Raw genomic sequence first — 23,698 nt, 5'->3', positions numbered from 1 at the left:
ATATCAAATTTTGACTTATAAACGTAAGCATAAGTGAAAGCTAAAAAATTGGAGTGAGCTTGAATTGCAAGCAAAAGGAGCACAAATCACAGGGAAACAAATTCAAGCTACTATAAGGCCTCGTGATTTCACCATAAGCAATAATGCTCGAACTTGATGACAATTACCCCAGAAATTTACTGGGCCAGTATGATCTCTCTACAAAATACATCAGCCATTCGATTAAAAATTGGCTACTCATCATACATCCTACAGCTCACGAGTTTTTTCTACTGTACAGTATTTAATGGTGACCCAGGCACAATTCAACTCTCTTCAAATTATCTTTGTAGAGGCTTGACTTTGATCCTAATCTTCGTAGTGGTCAATGTCCGTGTGGTATCTACTGGCGCCCGCACATTTGATATCTGGGGTTCAGCAGTTCGCATTGGAGCTGGTGGCCTCGCTGATGAAGTTCCGTGAGAATCTGAAGGTTTTGCTATATTCTTCGGCTCGGAAGATGAAACCCCTTCACCTTCCTTTTCCTTCTGCCTTTTGCCTTTTTCTTTCTCTATCCTTTTCTTCTCTTTCTTGAGCCGTTTTTTCTCCAGATACTCAGGATCATCTTTCTTATCTCGATTCCGCTTTTTATCTTTCTTGTCCTTCTTCTTCTCTTTGGTTTCCAGTCCGTTCAAGGAGCCTGGAGCTTGATTTCCATCATAGCTGGTGGAGACTACCTCAAGCTGACTACAAGGCTTGTCTACGGCTTCCTGTCCGTTAACAATAGGAGATAAGTGGTCCTTGGGGATAGCATCTAGCCTAGAATCGGCTGTGCACTGAAGTTCCTTGGATGCTTCATGCTTGTCAATTAGTTTGACATTGCTAATGCTTGCTGACATCCTTGATTCCCTATCATGACACGAGTTTTGTTCCTCGATATTATGATTACTTACATTTACTGCTTCTGGTGCTTCAGTCATAGGGGCATCCACTGACATAGAGCTACATGGACCAGCTTCATTTTCATTTCTACCATGTGAATGATCTCTGTGATCAGCATCATCTGCTTTACTGGATGATGAAGCACGTTTAACCCTTATTTTGACAACATTCCTTCTCTCACTGCAGTTAGATATATTATCTGCATCCTTTGTGGGTCCAGAGGCAGGTAAGACTTCACGGACACTTGGAGTGCTAGTTGAAGGTTCTGGAGGCCTTGCTTGTTGAGGAGTGCCAGTTGAAGGTTCTTGAGGCCTTGATTGTTGAGGAGTGCCAGTTGAATGTTCATGAGGCCTTGATTGTTGAGGAACTGATGAATCAGCTTTAGTGTGATTATCACTAGATATCTCCTGGACAATTTGAGGTGGACTGACAACCTTAGGAACTCCATGCAGTGTTGGAGACCTGAGAACTTATGGCATGTAAGTAGGAAAGTACAAATAATAACATTACGAAAGAAAGATGTACAATAAATAAAAACTATTTAGTGCTGCAAAGCATGTTCGATGACTTGGAAGTATTGTGTGGTAACTCGCAAACTGAAATTAACTGGAGCAATAATTCTGTGGCCACCTAGGATTGTTTGACAACATCAAGATTTAGTCAAGGTGATATCGCTACTGCTCTGATCTTTTTGTCTAGAAAAACAATAGTAACACTACTGTAACTTTTTGTCCAATTGGATAAAAAATAGAAGTCAGTCATATAAAGGGACGCTGAAAACCAATGGTGTTATGTGAACAATAATGTTGGTAATCCTATACATTAGGTGAGGTTTGAAGTATAAAAGGCAAGAAAACACAGGTCTACTGGAGGGAGGAGGTTTCTGTATGCCTACATTTCATGACAATCTGAAGGCCACACTACAGTTACTAATCCATCTGAGATTCTCAAGATCTTGCCAAATACCCATTTGTTGTCCCAGCTATTGACAACGAGCTCCCATATAAATTACTGTTTAGATCAGTAATGTTTTATACTCACAATTGACATATAAAACAAAGGCACACTTCCCAACATGAACTCACTAAGTACCACATGAACTGAATATGGAAACGCTGAGAAGCAAATAACTGGGTATAGAGTGTTATAGTAGTAAAAAAAGTCGTTTGTTATTTTATGGTACATATTTATACATCTTCTAAATTTTGTGCATCTATGTTTTAAAAGCTAGTAGAAGTACAAAACATAATCAATAAGGAATGCACTGGAAGCAATGTTGCATAGAATCAATTTACATTATCCTTTCCAGGAAAGCAAATTTATATGCAAGAGTTGCAATTTGCAGTTATGAATGAACATGCCAAAAGGAAAAATACATATAAAGCAACTTTTCTAACCTTCCAGCAGCAATTTGCAATATGCAGAACACATTATGTCGAAGATATACATTGTTGTAAGCCTTTTTGCCTGCAAGCAAGCAAAGGAGACCAACTAGAGTTGGCAATTGTATTTGATTATTATCCTGCGGTTCAATATTCGCTTGGCATAGACGCAAGGCATGAACGGCCAACTTTGTCCCTCCTGCAATAACCCCCATGTCAAAAGAAATCAAGGTATTTCAAGAATAACAAAAGAGCAATTTTCAAACCTCTCAAAGATCTTTCTTCATTAGCATATTTCAAGAATAACAAAAGAGCTGCATCAAGTCCTTTATGGTGAAACTCGAGGTCAATAAGAACCCTGCTAGCTTCCATGCGAACTTTCCATGGTTTGTCCATGTTGCGAAAGGGAGCAATGAGTTCACAGATGCGATCCTACAGTGAGAAAAAGTTGTACACACATGAATGTGATATTCAGATCAGACCATCAGGGGAATATGCAGGACCACGGTGCGAATGGAAGCTTTCTTACAAGGCAAATGGAAGGTGACACCCTCTGTGCAATACGTGCAAGGGTGCGAATGCAGCTGACAGTCAAAACCCCATTGTAACCAGGCATAAAGCTGCAAGGTTTTCTAGCAGTTAGTAGGATGATAGAATAGAAAGGACATCTAAGTAGTAATTGGATATTTTCTACGAACCTGTCAAATTGCAGTAGCCGATCAATGCGCTTGAGAAGAGATGACAATAGGCCTACACCCTGCAAAGAAAACGGGCACCATTTTTTGATACCATTGTTTCATAAACTTGACAACACCCAAAAAAGAATACCAGCAAGAGTAGTTCCTATAAAACATAAGAGTATAATTCTAACTTATTAATTGCAGAATAACCAATGTAGAGTTTGAAACAACAGGTACAGTGCTTTAAAAACCATAAGTCCATAGCTATCTTCTTTATGAGTTGATTATTAGTAACACCATGGATAGACAAGAAAATTTTAATGTCAATGAAAATTGGATTAATAAAGCATATAAGGCAAATGCACAACAGTAGGTTATGTCCTTAAACAGTATGATGCCATCACAGTGTACATTTAGCAAGTATTTCCATAACTCCATAGCTATTCATGCCACATAACTGAATAATCTTGTTCTTGTCAAACAGGTAACACACACGTAGAATAGATGACAGCTCAAGCTTCCAATCATTGAATGAGGTAATTCAGCACAACAGGTGTCCACATACAGGTCATACTCATATCAGAAGATATGTACACTAACCTGCTGGCCAAATTCTAGGTCACCTATTGCCTGCACCATTGCAGATAGCCAGTAGACATCAGAGTATACATTTCCGTTGTTATCGTTATACTGGAAACAATACAAAAAGGTGCAGATGTATTAGTCAGCATATTTAGAATTATTATATATCAATGGGTATTGATTTATGTTTAAGAAGAGCAAATACTTTGTAATATGTCCAAATATAACACAGGGTTGGGTTCCATATATATATATATAGGAAGTGGATGTTTAGAATATGTGTTCATATACACATATAATCCTAGCCCTTCATATATATCCTTAAGATGTGTGCACCATATTTTCGTATATATGTGCGTATATGTATAAATATATATGTATATATGTGTGTATATATGTATGTATATATATGTATAAATATATCAACATGGATATATACATGTATACACATATATGTATGTACGTATGTGTGTATATTTAAGGATGTGTATGTATATATACATACATATGATGGATGTTGGATGATAGATGGATGGTAGAGATTGCTTGTGTAGGTAAACATATGTTCTATTATGCATTTCCGTGTGTGTGTGTGTGTATTTAAAAGTGACTATACAATATTAATAAAATAATCATTGTGTTATGTATCATTTTAAAAAATCTCAACAAATACTTAAAAATCTTCAAAAATGGAAAAAATTTGTGCGCTACAAGGCTTTGATATAAAGAATCTATTGAGCCATATAAATCAAAATTTAGAGATGATTTGATATGTTATTGTACACCGACTCACGAAGCAACCCGTGAGTCGTGACTTACCGTAGCTAGACTCATATAGAGGTGATTTTGATATAAAGAATCTATTGAGCCATATAAATCGAAATTTTTAGAGGTGATTTAATATGTTTTTGGACCCCAACTCACGGAGCAACCCGTGAGTCGCGAATCACCGTAGCTAGACTCATATAGAGGTGATTTTGATATAAAGAATATATTGAGCCATATAAATCAAAATTTAGAGGTGATTTGATATATTTTTGGACCCCGACTCGCGGAGCAGCCCGTAAGTCGCGACTCACCGTAGCTAGACTCTCTCTCTCTCTCTATATATATATATATAACGCAGGGTTACGAGTAATAAATACAAAAAAATATTATACCAATTCATGCACAGGGAATCCTAGATGGTGAAAAAAAACTATCTCCAGTTTTTTTTTAAATGACACTAGTTAGTTCAAAAACATCATGTAATTTAGAATGCAGAGTATTTGTTAATTTGTCAACATAAAAGTATAAAACACAGGGTTACAAGTTACAGGTAGATAAAATGTGAACCAGAGTGATAGCAACCTTTAAAAGCTGAAGGATAAACTCAATGGCTTCTTTTGGGCTGCTCTTGTCTGCTGATCTAACAAGAGCTACTGCATGAGGAATTGCCTAATAGAATGAACATAAGGTCCGTAAAATACAAATTATTGTCATAAGTGCAGCACTGTTATAAGAAAACATCAAATTACTATTGAGCAACACAAACCAACTTTAAATCACCCCAGCAATGTATCTGTGCATAATATGATGCAGGATCGCAGATCCAAAAAGTTTGAATTAGTGTAAGAATTGAACTGTCTAATCAAACCATGCAAGGGACAGTACACTCGCACATATATTTGGATTAAGTGGCACATAAACACCAACTTTATTTCATTCAAAACAGTACCTACTGGACTTGTATCAAGAGTTTGAAGTCTTATGGCATGGAACAGATGAGCTGGAGGAAGAAAGGTGGAAATTAGAGGAAAGAAGGCTACATAAGTATATTTATTCTTGCTTGTGTCAACTTTAGACACTACTCCGTCAACCTAACTTGAATAGATGAATAGAACCCAACTAGCAAGGAACCAAAAAGTGCAGTTTGGGTCACCCTGGATCAAGCAGGGCTGCCCATCCAAGATGAACCACAGATAAAAACCAAATAACTTGTATCCTACATAAATTTGTTAACAAGCAACCTGGCACTATGGACATAAACGGATTGTCTTGCCATGGGTAATTACAAACATAAGTCCTACCTCAAAGCATTACCTCAAGAACAAAGTACTCTGGAATATCATGGAAGTCATTCGGCCTATCAGTAAAACAGAATGAAGCTGTTTACACAAAGTAAAAGGAAGAGATAATTAGAGGGCAGAAAGTGCTACTGCATAATGGATCTTCACCTGGGTAATCCAATATCTGCATCAAATCGCCGGCTTTTATAGAACTTAACCAGATGAAGCAGTCCAGTTAGTTCAGTGTCCTAAATAAAGGAAAACAAATTAAATAAGCAACACTTCAGTGTAGAAAGAGATATATAAGGTTCCTAGAGAAAAAGGGGTAGCATAAAAGCACATCCATGCTATTGAGCAGTCTAATACAATTTTTTTATGCTCAAATATCAACATCTAATGACTAATGAGAACAAAGGAAGATAGAGGAGGAATACCGTACACATGTCAAAAGTCAGTAGGAACCTTTTGGTCATGTCTAAATGTTATGCAAGCTATTGTACATTACGATACTTCAGTCTTATCAAGTGTGGACCACTAACTCCATAGTGTAAGTGCCCATTCCCAGGTTCCAGACACCATGTTTGCAAGATCAGTAGGGCTGTATGCCTGTACGAAGTTAAAGTGAATGCATATGCCCAGACGTCAACTACTTCTATCATCTGTTGCTACTTGCTATTATTTTATTATTTAAGTTCTTTTTGTTTTTCAGCATCTTACTTCAGATTTAACTTTGCTTGAATCCTTGATTTTTCATTTCATCATTGTCCCCTATTAGCAATTGCATGAAAGATTCTAGTGGAAGGAGGAAGCATATGCCTTAAATAAAATTTCACATCATGGATTGCCTCAGGTGAAATTTAGAATGACACAAACTTACAACCTCATAAATAAACATGTATAAACACAAAATATCAGTCAGCTGGTAAACAAATGCAACCTTTTGATCTTTAAATTTTATAAATGGAACGTATAAGGAAATACTCAGCATTACAATATTGGCTCAGATAAACAGTTTAGGACAAACAAACTTACATAGTTACACATACCTCTGATGCAGTTACGGCTAACGCATATGCTGCTTCAACTCTAACTCTCCAAAATGCCTGCAGCATTATTGACATGTTACTAAATTATTCAACAAAATCTCAAGAAACATGCTGACATACCTTTGTATCATTTAAGAAATTATTGAGGGCATTAATCACAGCAAAAGAAAGTTGAGATGATTTCTCCATTACAGCTATTGCTTGTGATTGTGAAATGACATCTTTGTCCTTTTCCAATTGATTGATCTGCCAATATGACCCAAAACTTGAAATAAGTTGAATGTTATAAATTGAGATTACACAGAACAAAAAAAGCACACACATAGATATCAGGGAAACTTTTTTATTTCTAGTTATCCTGAAGCTTAGATAAGGCAGAAAGTCATACGACATGCATCTTGTGTTTCACGAAGCAGCGAACATTCTGTGTTCAACTAGACGCTAGGTGCTAGTAGGACAGGTACCACTGACTAGAGACTATGCAGCGATTAGTTTCCACCAAGGCAGCCTCCTGGCAAACACTGATGCCAACCAATTCAGTGTCTTGTAGCTAATTTTTTTTCCTATAAAAATTGCAAAATGCATAACTGGAACTGAATTATAGACATAGTATGCATTTTTTCAGGGTCGCAAACAAAGCAATATGATCTAAACACTAGATAAAAACCCATGTGGTGCTGTAGCCTGTAGGAAAGTTGCAGGTGAATCTACTTTGCAGCTTTAGTCAGTTTGGCATCATATCATATCATTATCCTAAACCTTTATATGATTGTCGTCATATATTTAAAGAATATGTCAATCAGAGGCTGGACAAGTGATGTGCAAGTGTACGACAGTGATGCAAGTCAGTCATCAAATCAAGCTCAGGTCAAAGGTTTTTTACAGAACAGAAAATGGCAGAAGTAGAAAAGTGTCAATGGCCTCAAAGGCAAAGTCCCATCTCATTCCAAACGCTGTCCAAAATCCTAGAGCATCGAGAGTGAATGTACGTCTGGATGAATTTGGAGGCCTCTCAGACTGCTCAAACCACAGCCAGTTAGCCACAAGGAACCCAGGTCCACCAGGTGAAGGAACATGTCACAGTGGCTCAAAATGAGGCAAAGGGGCAGTGTTCTTTGGTATACTAGAGTAGGAAGCTATTCCACTGAATCCAGGTTGATGACCCCTGACTAAATAATAAAGCTATGGATTGAAAAGGAAAATATAAAAAGGAAGGAAAGAAAGAAAAGGGTAAAGTTCATTTTTATCCTTTAACCTTTGTTCGAAGTTGATTTTTCACCTCGAACTATAAAACCAGTTATTATTTTTCAGGGGAAATATCTGGTGAAAACCATCAAATAAGTGAAAACCGGACCTAAAGGTTTTCTAAATACATGTAAACTTACTAGGCATATGCATGAAATACATTCCCACCAAATATCAAGTCCAAAGTCCAAACTCAACTTCATCAAGGAGCAACGAAAAAAAAGAAATTTCAGGTAGATAGTAACAGGCGCTATTCACCTGAAATTTGTAGTATTTGTTGTGTGTGTGCCGTATGCGGGAGGGTGGGTGGGGAACTAGGCTGTGCTGTTTGCAATTCTCGTGATTGTGGGTTAAAACAATAAATAAAACGTTATTCTCTGCAAACTATTTCAACTTAAAAGCTAGTGTGGTATAATTTGTACATACTACCTCTGTCCCAAAATACTTGTCTTTCTAGAATTAAAATGTGTCCCTACATACTTGTCATCCTACAGTACTACTTGTTCCATCAATCACCTCCCATGCAGATTTCTCCCTATTATACCCACAACTACCCACTCATGCTAACCAAATAATATTCAATAAGAGATATTATTGTCTTTTCTTCTCAAACCTTAGTACATAGCATATGCTAAAACAACCTACAAATACAAATATTGTGGGACGGAGGAAGTAATAAATACTCAATTTAGACAGACGAGTGACAAAAGTTCCCCATTCTGTTCAGCTCATATGATGAACTGGTGATACATACCCACATCTGCACAGGCTGGTGAAAATGGATCTCAGCGAGATACTCCATCTCCGGGTCCACTCTGATCCACAATAAAGGTGCATCCATACTGCAGTACAAGGAATTGCAATAAGTTATCAGTAAGAAACGACAGGGCCAAAAGTAGGAATGTAGAAACTGACCTTGCACGGTTCTCTTGATTTGAAGCATCTATGTCATCAGAACCATCAGGCTTTGAGCCTTTCTTAGTTTTCTGGAAGCGCTTTGCTGCTACTTTGGAATGACATTGTATTTCTACCACCTGCAAGGCTTCACCAGCCATAGGCACAATCGGATGATCATACACTCCATCAGTTTCATGGACACGCACACTCATCATTCCTGGCCAACCAGTATCGCCTTCTCGAATATCACCATTCATGCGACTATCAGGACCAGGATCAGTGACTTTTGCTGTGCAACCCCGTGAAACAGCTAATTCAACCAAGTTTCTCCTCTTGCTGTAGGAGATTCCCAATCTTACAACCAGAAGGGATATGTGTATGATAAGTATATGGAGATAATGTATAAAGGGAAAAGTCAACATAGACAAGCAATAAGAAGATTCATTTACCTCATAACTGGGCACCCACAAGATTCAACCCACCTTGGGAAAAATTCTTTCAGGAATGGCCGTTCAAGATTACCGACCTTGTTTGCAAGATGCCTGAACTGAGTAAACAAAAATAAAGAAATAAACTCAGCTTCCTGCAAAGATGAGATTCTGCTGACAAAGACATATTGCAATATTGCATGCATCTATACAAGTGGAAACCACAATGATAGGGCTGGACAGGACTAAAGTAACAATATAGTAGTGTAGATCATCCAAAGAGACAAATGTTACACACTGAACAAACAGGGCCAAAAACCATTTTACCATCACATTGAGACCAAACATTGATACTACAGTTATTAGCACATGAAAAATATTGTGCTTAATTTCATATTAGTAACAGCAACTTGCTCCATAATGGAGCATAAGGTAACAGTGTCAACAGGGTTCACAATGATAAAATAAATCACAACAAAACAATTAATGATTATGCAAATTTTTTGAATAAGACGATGATCAAGCGTAGATCTAAAAGTCAACTGTGTCAAATAAAAAAACTGGAGGGAGGGAGTATTTGGCTAGTACTGGAAATACAAGGAATAGGAGTGATTCCAAGGACCCAACTCATCCTAGGATTGTTTAACTCCTGGAACCAAACAGCCCATGAAGCATCAGCACAAAAAAAGTTGCAGAATATGACAGATTCTTCATTACTCTAAATGTTTATTTTTCATGATGGAAGGAAAACAGAAATGCAAGAAAGGGACTTCATGGCTAACTCAAGATGATAAACAAGCAGAAAAAACCAGAAAATAACCAGATTGATGCAATTAACAAAGGTATGTTGCATGAAAGCCATGCACTGTTGTACCTCTTTTGTACTTAGTGTTCTTGAGCCACGAGTTGGAGCAACTATCATCTGCAGAATCTGAAATCAGGAACGGTGGCCTGTCAGTGTTCCTATGTACAAGATGGCCAATAGAAAAAATGTACAAACACTACAGGTAGATAGAGACATTTTTCTCAAAATGAAGAAAATAAATGCCAAACTACATTAAGAAACTTAAGAACAAAATGAATAAAAAACATTAGCATCTCAGCCAATGGTTTTCATGAATGGTAATGTACTCTTACCAACCGTTCATATGTATCATAGAGATATTACTTCGCAAGAGGTACTAGAAGTACATTTACTTTTCAGAAGTCATATCAATTGTTTGAGCAAACTGTTGCATAGATTTAAACAGATAATTGTATAAAGAAATACATATATCAAAGGAGATGCAGTAGTAACCTTTCGGAAAGGGTCTGGCCCCATCTGTTTCTCCAACATTTGAAGAACAGACACCTGTTTAAAAAAGGTGAAGAGTGATACATGTTATCAGTTGTGTGCTTGTAGCTGAATTGCTCAAAGACTAGAAACTTACTGCCTTCAAAGAACGAATTTTTCCATATGAGCCAATTGTTTGAGTTCCAAATAAATCACTCGAAGCTGAAGGAGAGCTCAAAGCAGTTGCACCACCGACATCAAACTCACATACAGTACAATTGGCCTATTAAAAATGCAAATTAAAATATTTTATATAAATATAATGATGATTAAGAAGCTGGAAAGTCAAAAATTAAGATGTAAAAGTACAGCCAGCTAGCACTTAGTCCCCTTTAAATCCTTTTTTTAGTGTCTGACATTTGCAATCCAGTGGACTCATGCATTGACAATCAAGGTGAATCAATACAAGACAGCAGGCAAGCGTATAATTTCCAATAAATTTGGTTGCAAGGCAAATGAAAGTTAATGTATGAATCCACACCAAAACTGTGTGCAATATAACACCCATACATCAGTTTGAAAAGCAAAGTAAATATGGTCAAGTTCTAGATACAGAGCAAATCAAAGCACCAGCATAATACACATATTATGATAAAGAAATAAAAGAAATGACACATAGCTAGCAATTACCACTGGAACATTCTTGTAGGTGTTCTAATTAACTAGGAACATTCTGTTTGAACATGACACCGCACTTCTAAATAGCATGAAAGGTGCCCTTTTTACTGTTTTGTTGGCAGGTCGGAAGTAGCAGAGACAACAGAAAAGGTACACCTTGTACAATATAAGCGTGTTTACTAGCAGGCATACCTATTCTGATGACTACATAATCCAATTCCTAGTGATATATATCAGATTATTTGTAGTAGCAGTTAATGACAATAATAAACACACACTTACAGATAAATAATAATTAAACAAATGCAACAAATAGCAAAGACAAACTTATTATAATAACAAAAAGAAAATGCAAGAGCATTAGTTTCAGGACACATTTTAGCATTATGGACCAAGACACGCATTTTAAGGATCACTGCAACGTTTTCTTTAAGGGATAATTTTTTTTGCGGGGCTTTAAGGGATAATTTAATATTCCAATCCAAGTAAAACATTTTTCAGTCAACAATGATGTTTTATTTCGGTAATCATGATTTACTTAATCTAAGAATACCTGTGCAAACACAGAATTGTGTATATATATCTCATTCAATATTTCTGTATGAGTAATGTTAACCACTCGATGGTAAGAAGAATCCGGTTTTGTGGCCAAAACAACCAAACATACCTTGAAACGCCTATAACGTGCTTCATTATTCCCAAGATAACGCTTGACAAAATGCTCGGTGAGAAAACCAGCCAAACCATCCAATAACCATTCTGCACATAAAATTAAAATATTAGATTAGATGCATTTTGTCTAACTGTGAAAAGTATTAGTAATTTAGTATTATAGGCAGAGCTGACCTACCATCAGTCTGCTCCTCTGCACTTGTGTATATGCCAAACCATTGCCTTGCAAGAGCAAATGCTATTTTGATTCTCGTGTCAATTATCTGAACTATTTCTACATGTTAGTTACAACAGTGCTAAGCAAAAGGATTATTACATAGATACTAATCATGGAATACAACCATGAATATTTATAAAACTTCATACAACATAAATTGAAAAAAAATTACAACACAAAACAACAGAAGCATTGCACATAGAATTCACAAGAAGCACATTCATTTTTTTAAAATTTGGCACAAATAGCAGGTAAATACATGAACCCAAGATGATGTGCTGTCAAATGCAGATCACAGGCTCATTAAAAATATAATTTTGTAGGACAAGGATTTATAGTAGTTACAGTAACTGAGAAATCATTTTATTGGTATGGGCTTTCAGTGAGAGAGAGGGGATGCTACATATATGTTCATAACCAAAAGAAACAGCAAAGGAAAATTTACCATAGTTCACAAGAATGCTCTAAAAAAGTAAATGCTAAAATTTTAACAGGGTAAAGTTGTCCTTTTATTGGAGGATTTGAGGAGGCAAAAATCAGAGAGAACACACACGCACCTGATCTATAACCTTTTCATCGTGTAAGATATCTGAATTAAAAATGCATGTGGAGGCTCCTAAACTTGTTGGTGATACTATCATTTCAGGTGGAAGAAAAACCTGTTTGTATAGTCCAAAAGGAAATGATGCAGCAAGATAATCTTCATAACAGCTGCAACAAAAGCTCTGTCAGATACTAGTAATGTTGAATCCAGACATTAGTTTTCTTTTTTTTTTTTTTGGACAGTTAGGCTAGTACCTGTACGCACTGTGGAAAAATGAGATGGTGTTTTCAAGCTTTGGTAAATTCTGAGATAAGCACATATGTGATACACTTATGTCATTCCTGTCAGGAAGAACTTCAAATGGACCAACCACCAAAGATATCCACTGTGCACTAACTGGAGTGCTCAATTTATACACATATGTTTTTCTTGGAGGATCTTCCTTGCTTAAGACCTGCATGATATAACATCAGCAGAATGTGCATGCATAAAAGGTAATACAACATCACTAATGAAGTATTCATGCAGTTGATCATTGTGATTCACAATATGGTATAATATATCTAATTGAACAATGCAGGGAAGAAGGAATATTATCGAAGAAAGTTATCATGCTTGTTATGGACTGGCTAGGGTAAGGGTCTGAAGACCAGGGGATAGGGTACTCCCCTCTAATAGCACAGGCAGGCTTTTCTACCTGCAGAGCTAATGTAGGCTCTTTTAGGTTTAGGATTAGATTTTCATTGCTCAATCAGTTCATCAACATAGAGTACATGGGATCTATTTACATATAAGAGCAACCACGATGTAGTAGAATAGCAGGTAGTAAGCATTAAATACTATCTTATTACCTGGTAACAACCATTGTGGAAGTGGTGAATAACTTCTACCAGGTCATAGTGCTACTACCAGGTATAAGCAAATAAATAATGTTTTCTTCTCACACATCAAGCTGCTTACTTCTAGAAAACTTGCTATTCTTTCCAAAGTGGGCCCCACCTTACTTCCCATCTCCTATATAAACATTGTGGAGTGTGTAAGCAACTACTACTGGCTGCTACTATGGCCCACACTAATGTCAAGTTGGGTAACATACATTGAAGATGCCCGGAGGAGTAGTGGAGGACTGTCTTGAGATCTAAGGAACTAATCTCTTAATACTATAGGAACAAATCCAATATCTATCTCTAATTTATTAACGGTCAATCTCTTTCCTAAGTAGATAAATCTCCTACCTTTGTTTGACTATTCCTAATCTATCCTGCCTAACCTTCTGCTGCTGCATGGCTTGGCCCATGGCCATAATAATGGTAGAATAAGACGGACATGTGATATTTCCTCATTATTGTTAATACAAAATGCACTTTTTCCATTAGGAGGAATTAAATAGTACTCCCTCCGTTCCAAAATGTAAGCATTTCTGCGATTCAAATTTTGTGCCAAAATATAAGCATTTCAAGCACTATTCACAATACCACTTGTCTCATCAATCACTTCCAAAATTCTTCCATTTTAGCTTCACCTACCCTTCCATTCTCATCCATTCCTCATTTATTAAGGGGCACTAGAGTTTTTTCTTCTTAACCTTAACCTCTAATAAACAACCTAGAAATGCTTACATTTTGGGACGGAGGTAGTATATGTTCATTTTGCATCATTACCAGTCTTGATTAAGTACATACCTGGTAAAGTAGGTCACCATTACTGACAGCAACTAGATTCATGTTAACTGTAAACTCTAGGTCAAATCTGGGTATGGCATGAAACAAAGAAAAATGTTAACAAGCACAGCAAGCACAATAGCAAAACTGAGGCTGCAGAGAACTTTCACTTACGGACAGCGTTGTGTTGCATTATCAATGCAAGGAAACCAACAGTGTGCACGCCTTATTTGATTGTTACTGTGTAAGATGTTCCCAACGAAGTGAAGTCCAGTTTCAGCCTTCTCCAAAATATAATCTATGTGAACCAGTTTTGTGTTCTTCACCTATAAAGGTTCACAGTAAGGAACTGTATTTACAGACATCGCATCTAAGAATGTAAAAGAAAAGAGATAATAACATGCATTAACAAAACTTATTTTTACCTTTTCAATTTCATTTTCCTTGTCCTTCTCATTTCCATTTTCCTCTAAATTCTCCTCCTCCTTCTCCTTCTCCTTCTCCTTCTCCTCCTGATCCTCCTCCTCCACCTTTTCCTTCTCCTTCTTCTCCTTCTTCTCCTCCTCCTCCTCTGTTTCCGTTTGCTGCTCCTTCTCTTTTTCATTGTACTTTTCTGTTTCCTCTTCTTTTTCCTTTTTATCAGCAGAACCGTTGCAGCCATTAACAGCTTGATCATCAGATATTTGAGCAGGTTTTCCACCATTTTCTTCACATTTCTCACCATTTCCATCATGCGTTTCACTGTTTTTTCCATGTTTTTCACCATTTTCTTCATGATTTCCACTATTTTCTTCATTCTGTGGCTCAGTTATTAGCTTGCTTGATCTCTCAGATGAGATTATGAGATTAGGTGCAGCTTCACTATTTAGAGAAGAGATATATACTGAGCACGCAGCATCAGCAGCAGTCTTGGAACATGATATTGAAGACAAACTCTGTTCATCACCAGCATTTTTCCATTGAGGAAAGTACTCAAACTCAGCAACTTGACCATCTACCAATATGTTCCTAATCGTCATGTTGTCAGCATGCAGGGCAAAAGTATCATTCTCAGCTTGAATTTTTATCTCAGTGTACCTTTGAGTGAACAAAAATGTAAGCTCAGTCAGCTCCCAGTGTTAAACGAGAAGATTTTTATACTATAGAGATCGGATTGAACAGTTGAATTAATAGCATTTCATTTTACTAAAAGGCAGAACTCACTTAGGATTGGCAGCATTTAATTTAGAACTTAAAGTTATACGGGAGGAATCCCATCTAACATCTCCAGAGATAGCTTACTACAAGCAAAACAATATACAATAGGAAAAGGTACACTCTTCAACCCTGAAATCTGAGATCATCCAGAATGCAGCATCGAACTATTTACAGGCAAGTTAGGGTATGCAACTGGTTGAGCTCTAGATGGTTTCAGAGTTCAAGGTTAAAAAAAGAAAGTACTTTGCCTATACATTATGTTGGCATCACAAAAGCTCCCTTTGAACAAGAAAATTCAATAAAAGAGGAATAGTACGTGCACATTTCACTACCTCTTGATAAAACTTTATCATGTGACAGCTAGACTGGGATTGGTCCATCAGATACTGTGAAAGCTGATTTACTCCATATTTACCAGTTTCTTATGCAAGTATATGACTGTTACATGCTCCAACTACGAAATTATGACATTTGAATGGATTATTCTAAGAGAAAGGGAAGATGTTTCTGTTGCAAGTCACAATACTATATAATACCGTAACACATTTATACACCAAATGCAATTTAGATTCTGCAATATCACTTTGACAAAATGTATGCAATTACCATCGAGCCAAGGTGCATCTAGATTTGAATTGTAAGCAGATGAAGATACAATATATTTACATAGTGGCAGGTTGTCAGTTTCTGCTAATTTCTGCATGGCATTTAATCATAAAATTCATGTATCTATTGAATATATGTTCTAATTAGAAGTTAGAACAATTCCAATGAGCGACAGATGCTGATTTGGCTTGTCTTTTGACTCTCTTCCATATCCACTATTGCAACATATAATTACTGATGTCATTCTAAAGCAAGCAGATAGGCACAATTATTGTGCAAACATGGGCCACCACTGTTATATTCAGTGAGCTACAAATAGTTGTTCGTTTTTTCTGATATATAGCATAAATTGAGACTTGCATATCTTTCCAACACCTCAAACTGCTAGCATAGATACAATTTGTTCTCATTGCTCAAATCAAATCAAAATACAAAAGTTAAAACCTTCTCTTGAAACTTATTTGATCACCAAAATACATTTTAAGTTCACCAAACCATGTGCTGTCAAGTAAGAAACTCCAACATCCATGGAAATTGAGAGTACATGTACATATAAATGTATTGTAACACAGCAACAGCACCCCTGTATTTTCCTCTTGTATAGTATAATGCAATTTCACTTGAGACAGCAAAGCATTACGTGCATTCATTTAGGCTCACCAACCAGGACTTAACTTTAGCTGCTGCTTAAATAGCTTGGCACATTATAACAGCAGTGGACTAGTTCAGCAAGCTGGTACCTATACAACTTAAGAGGATAATTGGTTGTATCAGCAGTATTCAGCTGCATTTTGCTATAAGGGTCCGTTTGGAATATGCAATTGTTGTAGGATTCATGTGGATCAAAAAAATTCCAAGCTAAAAACAGGATAAATAGTTTAATTTTCGTTTCCTCACATATGGACTTAACAAACTATGAGAGAGGTAACGAAGGGCTACATGCTCATTGCAAACACAATGATTATCTCGTATGATCACGTAAAATCCTTCACTGCAGTTTAAACTCAGCTGGAGCTTAGCTATTGGTATTGGCTACAAGCAAGGAGAACTAGTTCTTGTTATTTTGGTAAAGCAGGTAGTTTTCATAAGTAAACCACGGAGATAGACAACACAGCCATACAAATATAAAATGAGCAATCCGTCACAGCGAGGCAGTGGGCACAACAAATCCGCATGAAATACGCTGTTGAGAAGTCACATTCCACTATTGTCACAAGTTTAATCGCTACGCCAGCAGCTGCATCAGCATAAATTTACTAGTATCCCTCGAAAAACAAATCAGACAACAGTTGAGACCAGTGAGAACCACGATTACTCAATTCCAGGAACTCTCAAGTTCTCATACAATTTAACCGAACCAGCCAGACTCCAGAACACGAACCCAAACTCGAACGGAACTCCAAAGCGCAAACCCTAATCCGCGCGCCTCCGAACCATCCCCCAACCAGGCAGCTAAAGTCGCAGGCACTAGGGGCAACGAGCAGAGTAGGAGGAGGGGGCGGAATCGGCGCATGGCGCGGCTCACCCGTAGATCAGCCGGTTCTCCATGTCGATGGAGAGGCACAGCTTCTGGTGGAGCACGGTGGCGCCGCCGCCTCCTCCCCCACCAGCCGCGGAGCCACCGCCACCGTCGGGCTTCTGCTCGTCGCCCTTCTGCTTCCTCGCCTTCGCCATCCTCCTCCTCCCCCCTCTAGGGTTTGGAAGCTTCTAGAAGGAGGAGGACCACCCAGGAGGTCGGAGTGAGGTGAGCTCAGAGGTGAGGCGGTGGTGTCGAGGCGCGCCACGTCATCCCGCGGCTTCGTGTGGGGAGGGGGGGGGAGCGAAAGCGAGGCGATGAGCCGCGGAGCCGGGGTCTTATTTATAGGCGTGGAGGAGGAGGCGGCGGTCGCGACCCTCTCGCCGGCGAGCCCCCCGTCGCGGCTCAGATCTTTCGCCGCCGCGGGGGGTGGTGGGGGGTACGCATGGACCCGGTGCACGGGGCGCGGTGGGGGGCCGAACGCCTCGAGGTCGGGCTCACGGGGTGGTGGTCTATGGACCGGGTGCACGCCGGGGTGGCGCGGCTTTGGGGCGCTCCTCCTTTTCCCGCAGATCGAGTCGGTGAGGCCGCATGGGCTGAAAAGCTGATGGGCTTCCCTTGGGCCCACCGAAAGAGAGAGTTGGTACTCCGTACAACTCTATGGGCTCGATGGGCTCTCCTTGGGCCCACCGAAAGAGAGTTAATACTCCGTATGACTCCATGGGCTCTATGGGCCAATGTTTTCGTGGTAGAGAGTCAGGATTGAGCCCAACATTTTCGGAAATAAGTTTTTGTGTGGTCAGTTTCAAAAGGTATTTCATAAATAGGTTAAATAATACAACATCCGTCCCTAAATGTTTAACACCGTTGACTTTTTTATACACATTTGATCATTCGTTTTATTCAAAAAGTTATATAATTATTAATTATTTTTATATTATTTCATCTATTGTTAAGTATACTTTTATGCATATATATAGCTTTACATATTTTGTAATTTTTTTAAATAAGATGAATGGTCAAACGTATATTAAAAAGTCAACGGCGACAAACATTTAGGGAAGAGGGAGTACTAGAAAAGTCCTGGGTTCAATAGATAAAATTTTGGAATTGTTAAATAGTGCATAAAAAGGTATGAGCGCACACTTTCATGTGAAAGGTTTGCGTGAAAGTTTTGAAAGTTCGAGGCTATAGTTAAAAGTTTTGTGTGATTTAAGTTGAAAATTGTACTATTAGTAGTTTTGAGTTGAAAGTTTTGTAATGGAATGGAAATAATATGTTGTGGCAACTTAGGCTTGGCTCAAGTTACTTGTTGGCCCGAGAAAGGAGGCCCATCCTGTTGGTGGGCTGGGCTTTGTGTCAGATAAAAAAAAGCCCTTAAAAGACCCACCTTGGGAAAAAGGTTAACAAAAGAATAAGTTCATCTGCTGTCCCTTAATACAAGAAATCTCTGTCCTTAAACCGTGCAGATTAGATCTAAAAGACAGTATACATGGATAGTTTTACTGACGTGGAATCCTAGTCAGCGAGGAGAAAATAAAAGAAATATGGGACCCACATGTAAGTCACATGTTAGCTCCAATCTAGGCAAACGGACCTGCTCCGATCGAGCCGTGCGATCACCTCCCATGCCGTCGCTACTTCTCTCGCCACCCCCTCACCGGCGACCACCCTTGGCCGTGGACGCCTCCCCCGGCCGCGTGGCCAGCACGCCCTCCACCGGCCAGCGCCGCCTCCCCTGGCCGTCGACGACTACCCCAGCCCCCGGCCGGCTGCCGCGGCCTCCACGCCCTCCACCGGCCGGCGCCGCCACCCCCGGCCCCCTGGCCTCCCGATTCGTGCGTATGACCTGGATAAATGGCGCTTGAGAATATTAACAGTTAGGTGATCCATCCTCAACAGGAACTTCCTACATATCGAGCGGGCTTTTAATTTCGCAGGCATTGACGCATTAGATTCCTATGTAAGCGAGCCATGCGCTGCACACATCACCGTGCCGCGGTCGTCAGCCACGGCTCCATCTTGCTTGTCTCTTGTGCTCTGCGTCCTGCTGCTCGTCCACGGCGCGGCGAGGCGAGGCGAAGCGACGTTGTACTGTTGAATAAAATGTAATCTTGTGTATGTATTGTAGTTAGTTTAGTGTTCGTTTTCATAAGAGTAAAATACATGGACGATACTTAAACTTGTGAACAAGTGTCACTTAGGTCCATAAATTTGAAAATTGCATATCTAGATCCATAAACTTGGCTTAATGATTCACAGCGGATCCAAACCGCATTTGATCCAGACTAGCTGCCGACGTGACATTCCACGTAGACAGAACATTTGCAATGTACCACTTCCTTTACGATGAAGAATGAAGACCCCAAAAAAATCTCCCGACCCCTCACCTCTCTCCCATTCTCCCCCCCCCCCCCCCCCCCCGTAGCAATCGAGGAAGCGAGAGCAGCGACTGGGCATCGCTGGAGTTCATCGGCGGTGGCTGCGAGAAGGGAGTGCTGGGAAGCGGCTTAGTGCGCGGCTACGACGAGGGAGCGGGCGAAGAATGGGAGGGAGGTGAGGGGTTGGGAGATTTTTTTTGGGTCTTCATTCTTCATCGTGAAGGAAGGGGTACATTGCAAATGTTCTGCCTACGTGGATTGCCACGTCGGCAGCTAGCCTGGGTCAAATGTGATTTAGACCCGCTGTGAATTATTAAACCAAGTTCATGGACCTAGATATGTAATTTTCAAGTTCATAGACCTAATTGACACTCGTTCATAAGTTTAAGGACCGCCATGTATTTTACTCTTTTCATAATTCAGTTAGTTGCACATGCTATTTTTCAGTTCCGTGACTAAGCTGGAAAACCCGACGTGGGATGGTGCCTTGTTAGGATCCGACATTTTACTCGGTCATTTGCATGCAACGAACTCCCGTTGATCAGAGAATAAAAGGGAGAAAATCAAAAAGCTGCAGAAGTTGAACACAACACCAAAAATACTCTGTCTCTGCTCTGTTCTGAATACTGAACTAGTTCTTCAGTTTACTGTAGTACGTCCTATAATCCATCTGAGCGACTATGTGCGAGAGTGTTTTTTCTAACATGTACAACATCGGCAACAACGCCGGCTTTGACATCATAGCGGACTTCCCATCCTTGCTCGACGGCAAGTCGTTCTACGTCGGCAAACACCCTAGGTATGCACCACAAGAGCTAATAAGCCCTAGCTAAATTGTTTTGCTCTCCATCCAGCTCACTTGTGTTCTGTGAATGATGCAGTGTTCCAGTACTCGAAGTACCACACCGTGAGCGAGGTCGACGCGGCGGGGTACAGGAACTGCATCACGGCCAACGCGGTGCTCACCCGCAGCGATGACAACACGACGATGCCCCTGACGGCGCCCGATGACCGCTACATTGTCTGTGGCAACGAGCTGCACTGCCTCGGCGGCATGAGGCTGCACGTGCTCGTCACCAAGACGCCCTCGCCGGCGGAAGCCCCGAGTGTGGTGAACTGGTGATTCGCCCCACAAACCCCACGCCGGAGGCTAAGCAACGCTGCGGTTTCGCGAGAGGAGGAGACGCCCGCCGCCGCAGCTGCCATGTCGGGGGGAATCGCGCGCGGCCGCCTCGCCGAGGAGCGCAAGGCGTGGAGGAAGAACCTCCTCGTTTTTTTTTCACACGTCGCGCCGCCTGCTTGATCTGTTATGATTCTGTGCCTCCGTAGGGTTTCGTCGCCAAGCCGGAGACGATGGCCGACTGGGCGGTCAACCTGATGATCTGGCACTGCACCATCCCCGGCAAGCAAGGAGTATCATATTTTTTTTTATTTTCTACTTGCTGACTAGGTTTCCACGTCAACAAAATCATCTATACATACTGCCCTTGGACCTAATTTGCACGGTTCTGTATAGTTTAAGGGTGAAGATTTCTAGTATTGAGGTTTAAGGATGTCTCGCAGATTCAACGTAAAGTTAAGGGACGTCAGGTGAACTTATTCCTTAACAAAAAGACTAGTCTTATACCTGAGGTTTCAGCCTATCATTAGAACAAACTAAAAGCCCACCAATAATTTTGGGTTGGTATTCCAACTTTGGAAATAAAACCAGACCCATCGTAGAAAACATCCATATCAATTAAGCGAAGAGCTCTAGAAAACAGTTTATACATGTAATTAGCCTCTTCTGATCCAAGAGGAAAATTTTAAGCCCAAGAAGAAACAGCTTCGGCTCATCCTGGAGAAAGGCCCATAGATAAGGGCAAAAAGGCCCACTTTAGGTTCCTCAACTCTAGGTGAGTTTTATTTGTATCCCTAAACCGCAAAATCTAAATAGTGAGTGTACCGTAACTCCTAATATTGGTGCAAATTGAGTCCCTCGACTATTTTGTCTACATTTTTGGTAGACATAGCTCTGGAAGCAAAATATTCACCTAGTGTCAACAAAGAAATTAAAGAAAATAAAAATAAAAGAGCCCACATGTCATCCCATATTATTCTTCTTTGTTCTTCCTGTTTCCTCTTTCTCTCTCTTATGTCAATTCACATGCTCCTTGAGTTCCCTGGCAAAGTCAACGCTGGGAGGGTGTTCATGCCTCCTCCAGCTCCTCAACACCACACTCAGCTTGTGGAAGGAAAAAAAAAGGAGGAGCGGGCCTCCTAACAAATTCGAGCTCACATAAGCGAAGAACTCACCTAAGACGAGAACAACATGGTCATTAGCGAGGATTGACCTCTTCCTTGATCAGTGGGAAGCAGATGATGTCGGTAGATGGGAGAGGGGACCATCCATAGATGGGCGGGAAAGGACCCAACTATAATAATGGAGAGCTCAATGACGTTCGGATGATAGAGAACTCGTCACGCTGAGTAATTGATTCTAGTGGTGTTGTGTCTGCCATGGGATGTCATAGAAATCACACCTTATCGCTCTCTACTCTCCTCTATCTCCTACCTCTTCTTCTCCTCTACACACGTAGGGGGTGAACATGGGTGAGAGTGGCGGCAAAGAGACGGGCTGGGGTGAAGTGTTGCCACATCTGTGGTCATCAGAGATGCTCCTAAATCCCCACTCCCGCACTCCTGGAAGACGAGTGTCATGCCATACCGGCTATGGAATAAGGTAGGTTATGGTGAAGCGTCGTCGATGGGCACTCCTAGATGAATGTTTCTTTGAACTAGCAATGAAGCTCCACCAGACTACCACAATGCTCGTGACCTTAGTCACGCTCGGTAAATTTATAGTGCAATGGGGCACCCTTATCGTCAGCTATAGGAAAAGGCAATGATGGTGCTTTGACCAATGTCTTAGGTCCCCTCTTCTCTCCCTTCCTCCTCTCTCCACCACTCTCTCTCCTCCTGCGGTTGCTTTTCCTTGAGCTGCTTGCAAATAGGAGCTCAAGCTCAAGCTATGTAGCTGTCGAGGCCCATGGTGATTGTCATCCGTTGCCCTCATTGCCCCTTCTTCTCCACATCGAACTTTAGTTCTAGATGAGATGTGGCCGACGCTAGGTGGAGCTCTGGCAAGCGCCGATAGAGGAGGTGCTCGACACCTCGACCACCGCCACCACGACATGCTTCTCGATGATACATTATGGTTTCCCCTCCTCGTCGTGCACCTCGACCACTATCTTTGAGCTAAAGTGGATGGCCTCCTTGATGTTGACCCTACGCTCGCCCTCTACGCCACCATCTATGGCCCAACAGAAGAGTGGATAGAGATGAGATATAGATGGAGAGAAGAGGGAAGAGGGAGGGATAGTGACATGTGAGTCCCCCCAATTTTATTAACATTCACCAACATGTGGGCCTTACATAAATTTTATTTTTTTTCCAATGTCACGAAAATGCCATGTCAACATTATGTGTAACAAAAACAAGTCAAACAAGTTGTGCCTAGTGTAGGCACCATGTTAGCCAAAAACACTCTCAAAACAAAGCACTATAAAGTTCACAATAACTTCAAAAATACATTTAATAAAATCCATGACATTGAATATTAATACAAAAGAAAATTAAGTATGTCTAGACTTGCCATACAAATTAAGAAAACAATTTTAGTTACCCTTCATTTATACTTGATTGGAAAAATTAACCATGCATTTGTGTGATAGACCATTCACTT

The 23,698-nt window shown here is 40.1% G+C and overlaps 2 protein-coding genes across 3 annotated transcripts; one reads left to right on the top strand and one right to left on the bottom strand.

Annotated features, from left to right (window-relative positions):
* Positions 1-101: 101 nt before the first annotated feature.
* LOC102701378 (transcription initiation factor TFIID subunit 2) lies at positions 102-18,047 on the bottom strand. 2 transcript variants are annotated; one of them, XM_006661155.3, is made up of 25 exons: positions 17,603-18,047; positions 14,700-15,351; positions 14,449-14,600; positions 14,296-14,362; positions 12,868-13,067; positions 12,627-12,780; positions 12,031-12,115; positions 11,848-11,939; positions 10,660-10,785; positions 10,527-10,580; positions 10,104-10,160; positions 9,251-9,348; positions 8,820-9,155; positions 8,659-8,746; positions 6,780-6,905; positions 6,660-6,716; positions 5,782-5,861; positions 5,648-5,690; positions 4,916-5,002; positions 3,584-3,673; positions 3,002-3,060; positions 2,833-2,923; positions 2,570-2,735; positions 2,319-2,502; positions 102-1,383 (listed from the first exon to the last, which is right to left on the bottom strand). In XM_006661155.3, the coding sequence occupies exons 1-25, from the start codon at positions 17,749-17,751 to the stop codon at positions 321-323; spliced, it is 4,356 nt and encodes a 1,451-aa protein (XP_006661218.2). In that variant the 5' UTR covers positions 17,752-18,047; the 3' UTR covers positions 102-320. The 2 variants fall into 2 exon arrangements, with proteins under 2 accessions (XP_006661218.2, XP_015696706.1); XM_015841220.2 differs by lacking the exon at positions 4,916-5,002.
* A 2,607-nt stretch (positions 18,048-20,654) lies between these two features.
* LOC102700554 (blue copper protein-like) lies at positions 20,655-21,097 on the top strand. The gene is made up of 2 exons (XM_006661152.1): positions 20,655-20,760; positions 20,856-21,097. The coding sequence occupies exons 1-2, from the start codon at positions 20,655-20,657 to the stop codon at positions 21,095-21,097; spliced, it is 348 nt and encodes a 115-aa protein (XP_006661215.1).
* The last annotated feature ends 2,601 nt before the right edge of the window (positions 21,098-23,698 follow it).

Source organism: Oryza brachyantha, chromosome 9 (genome assembly GCF_000231095.2).
Source record: "Oryza brachyantha chromosome 9, ObraRS2, whole genome shotgun sequence".
In the NCBI taxonomy this organism is placed as follows: domain Eukaryota; kingdom Viridiplantae; phylum Streptophyta; class Magnoliopsida; order Poales; family Poaceae; genus Oryza; species Oryza brachyantha.
Note: the sequence above shows the minus strand (reverse complement) of the source record. Positions and strands in the feature narration are given on the sequence as shown.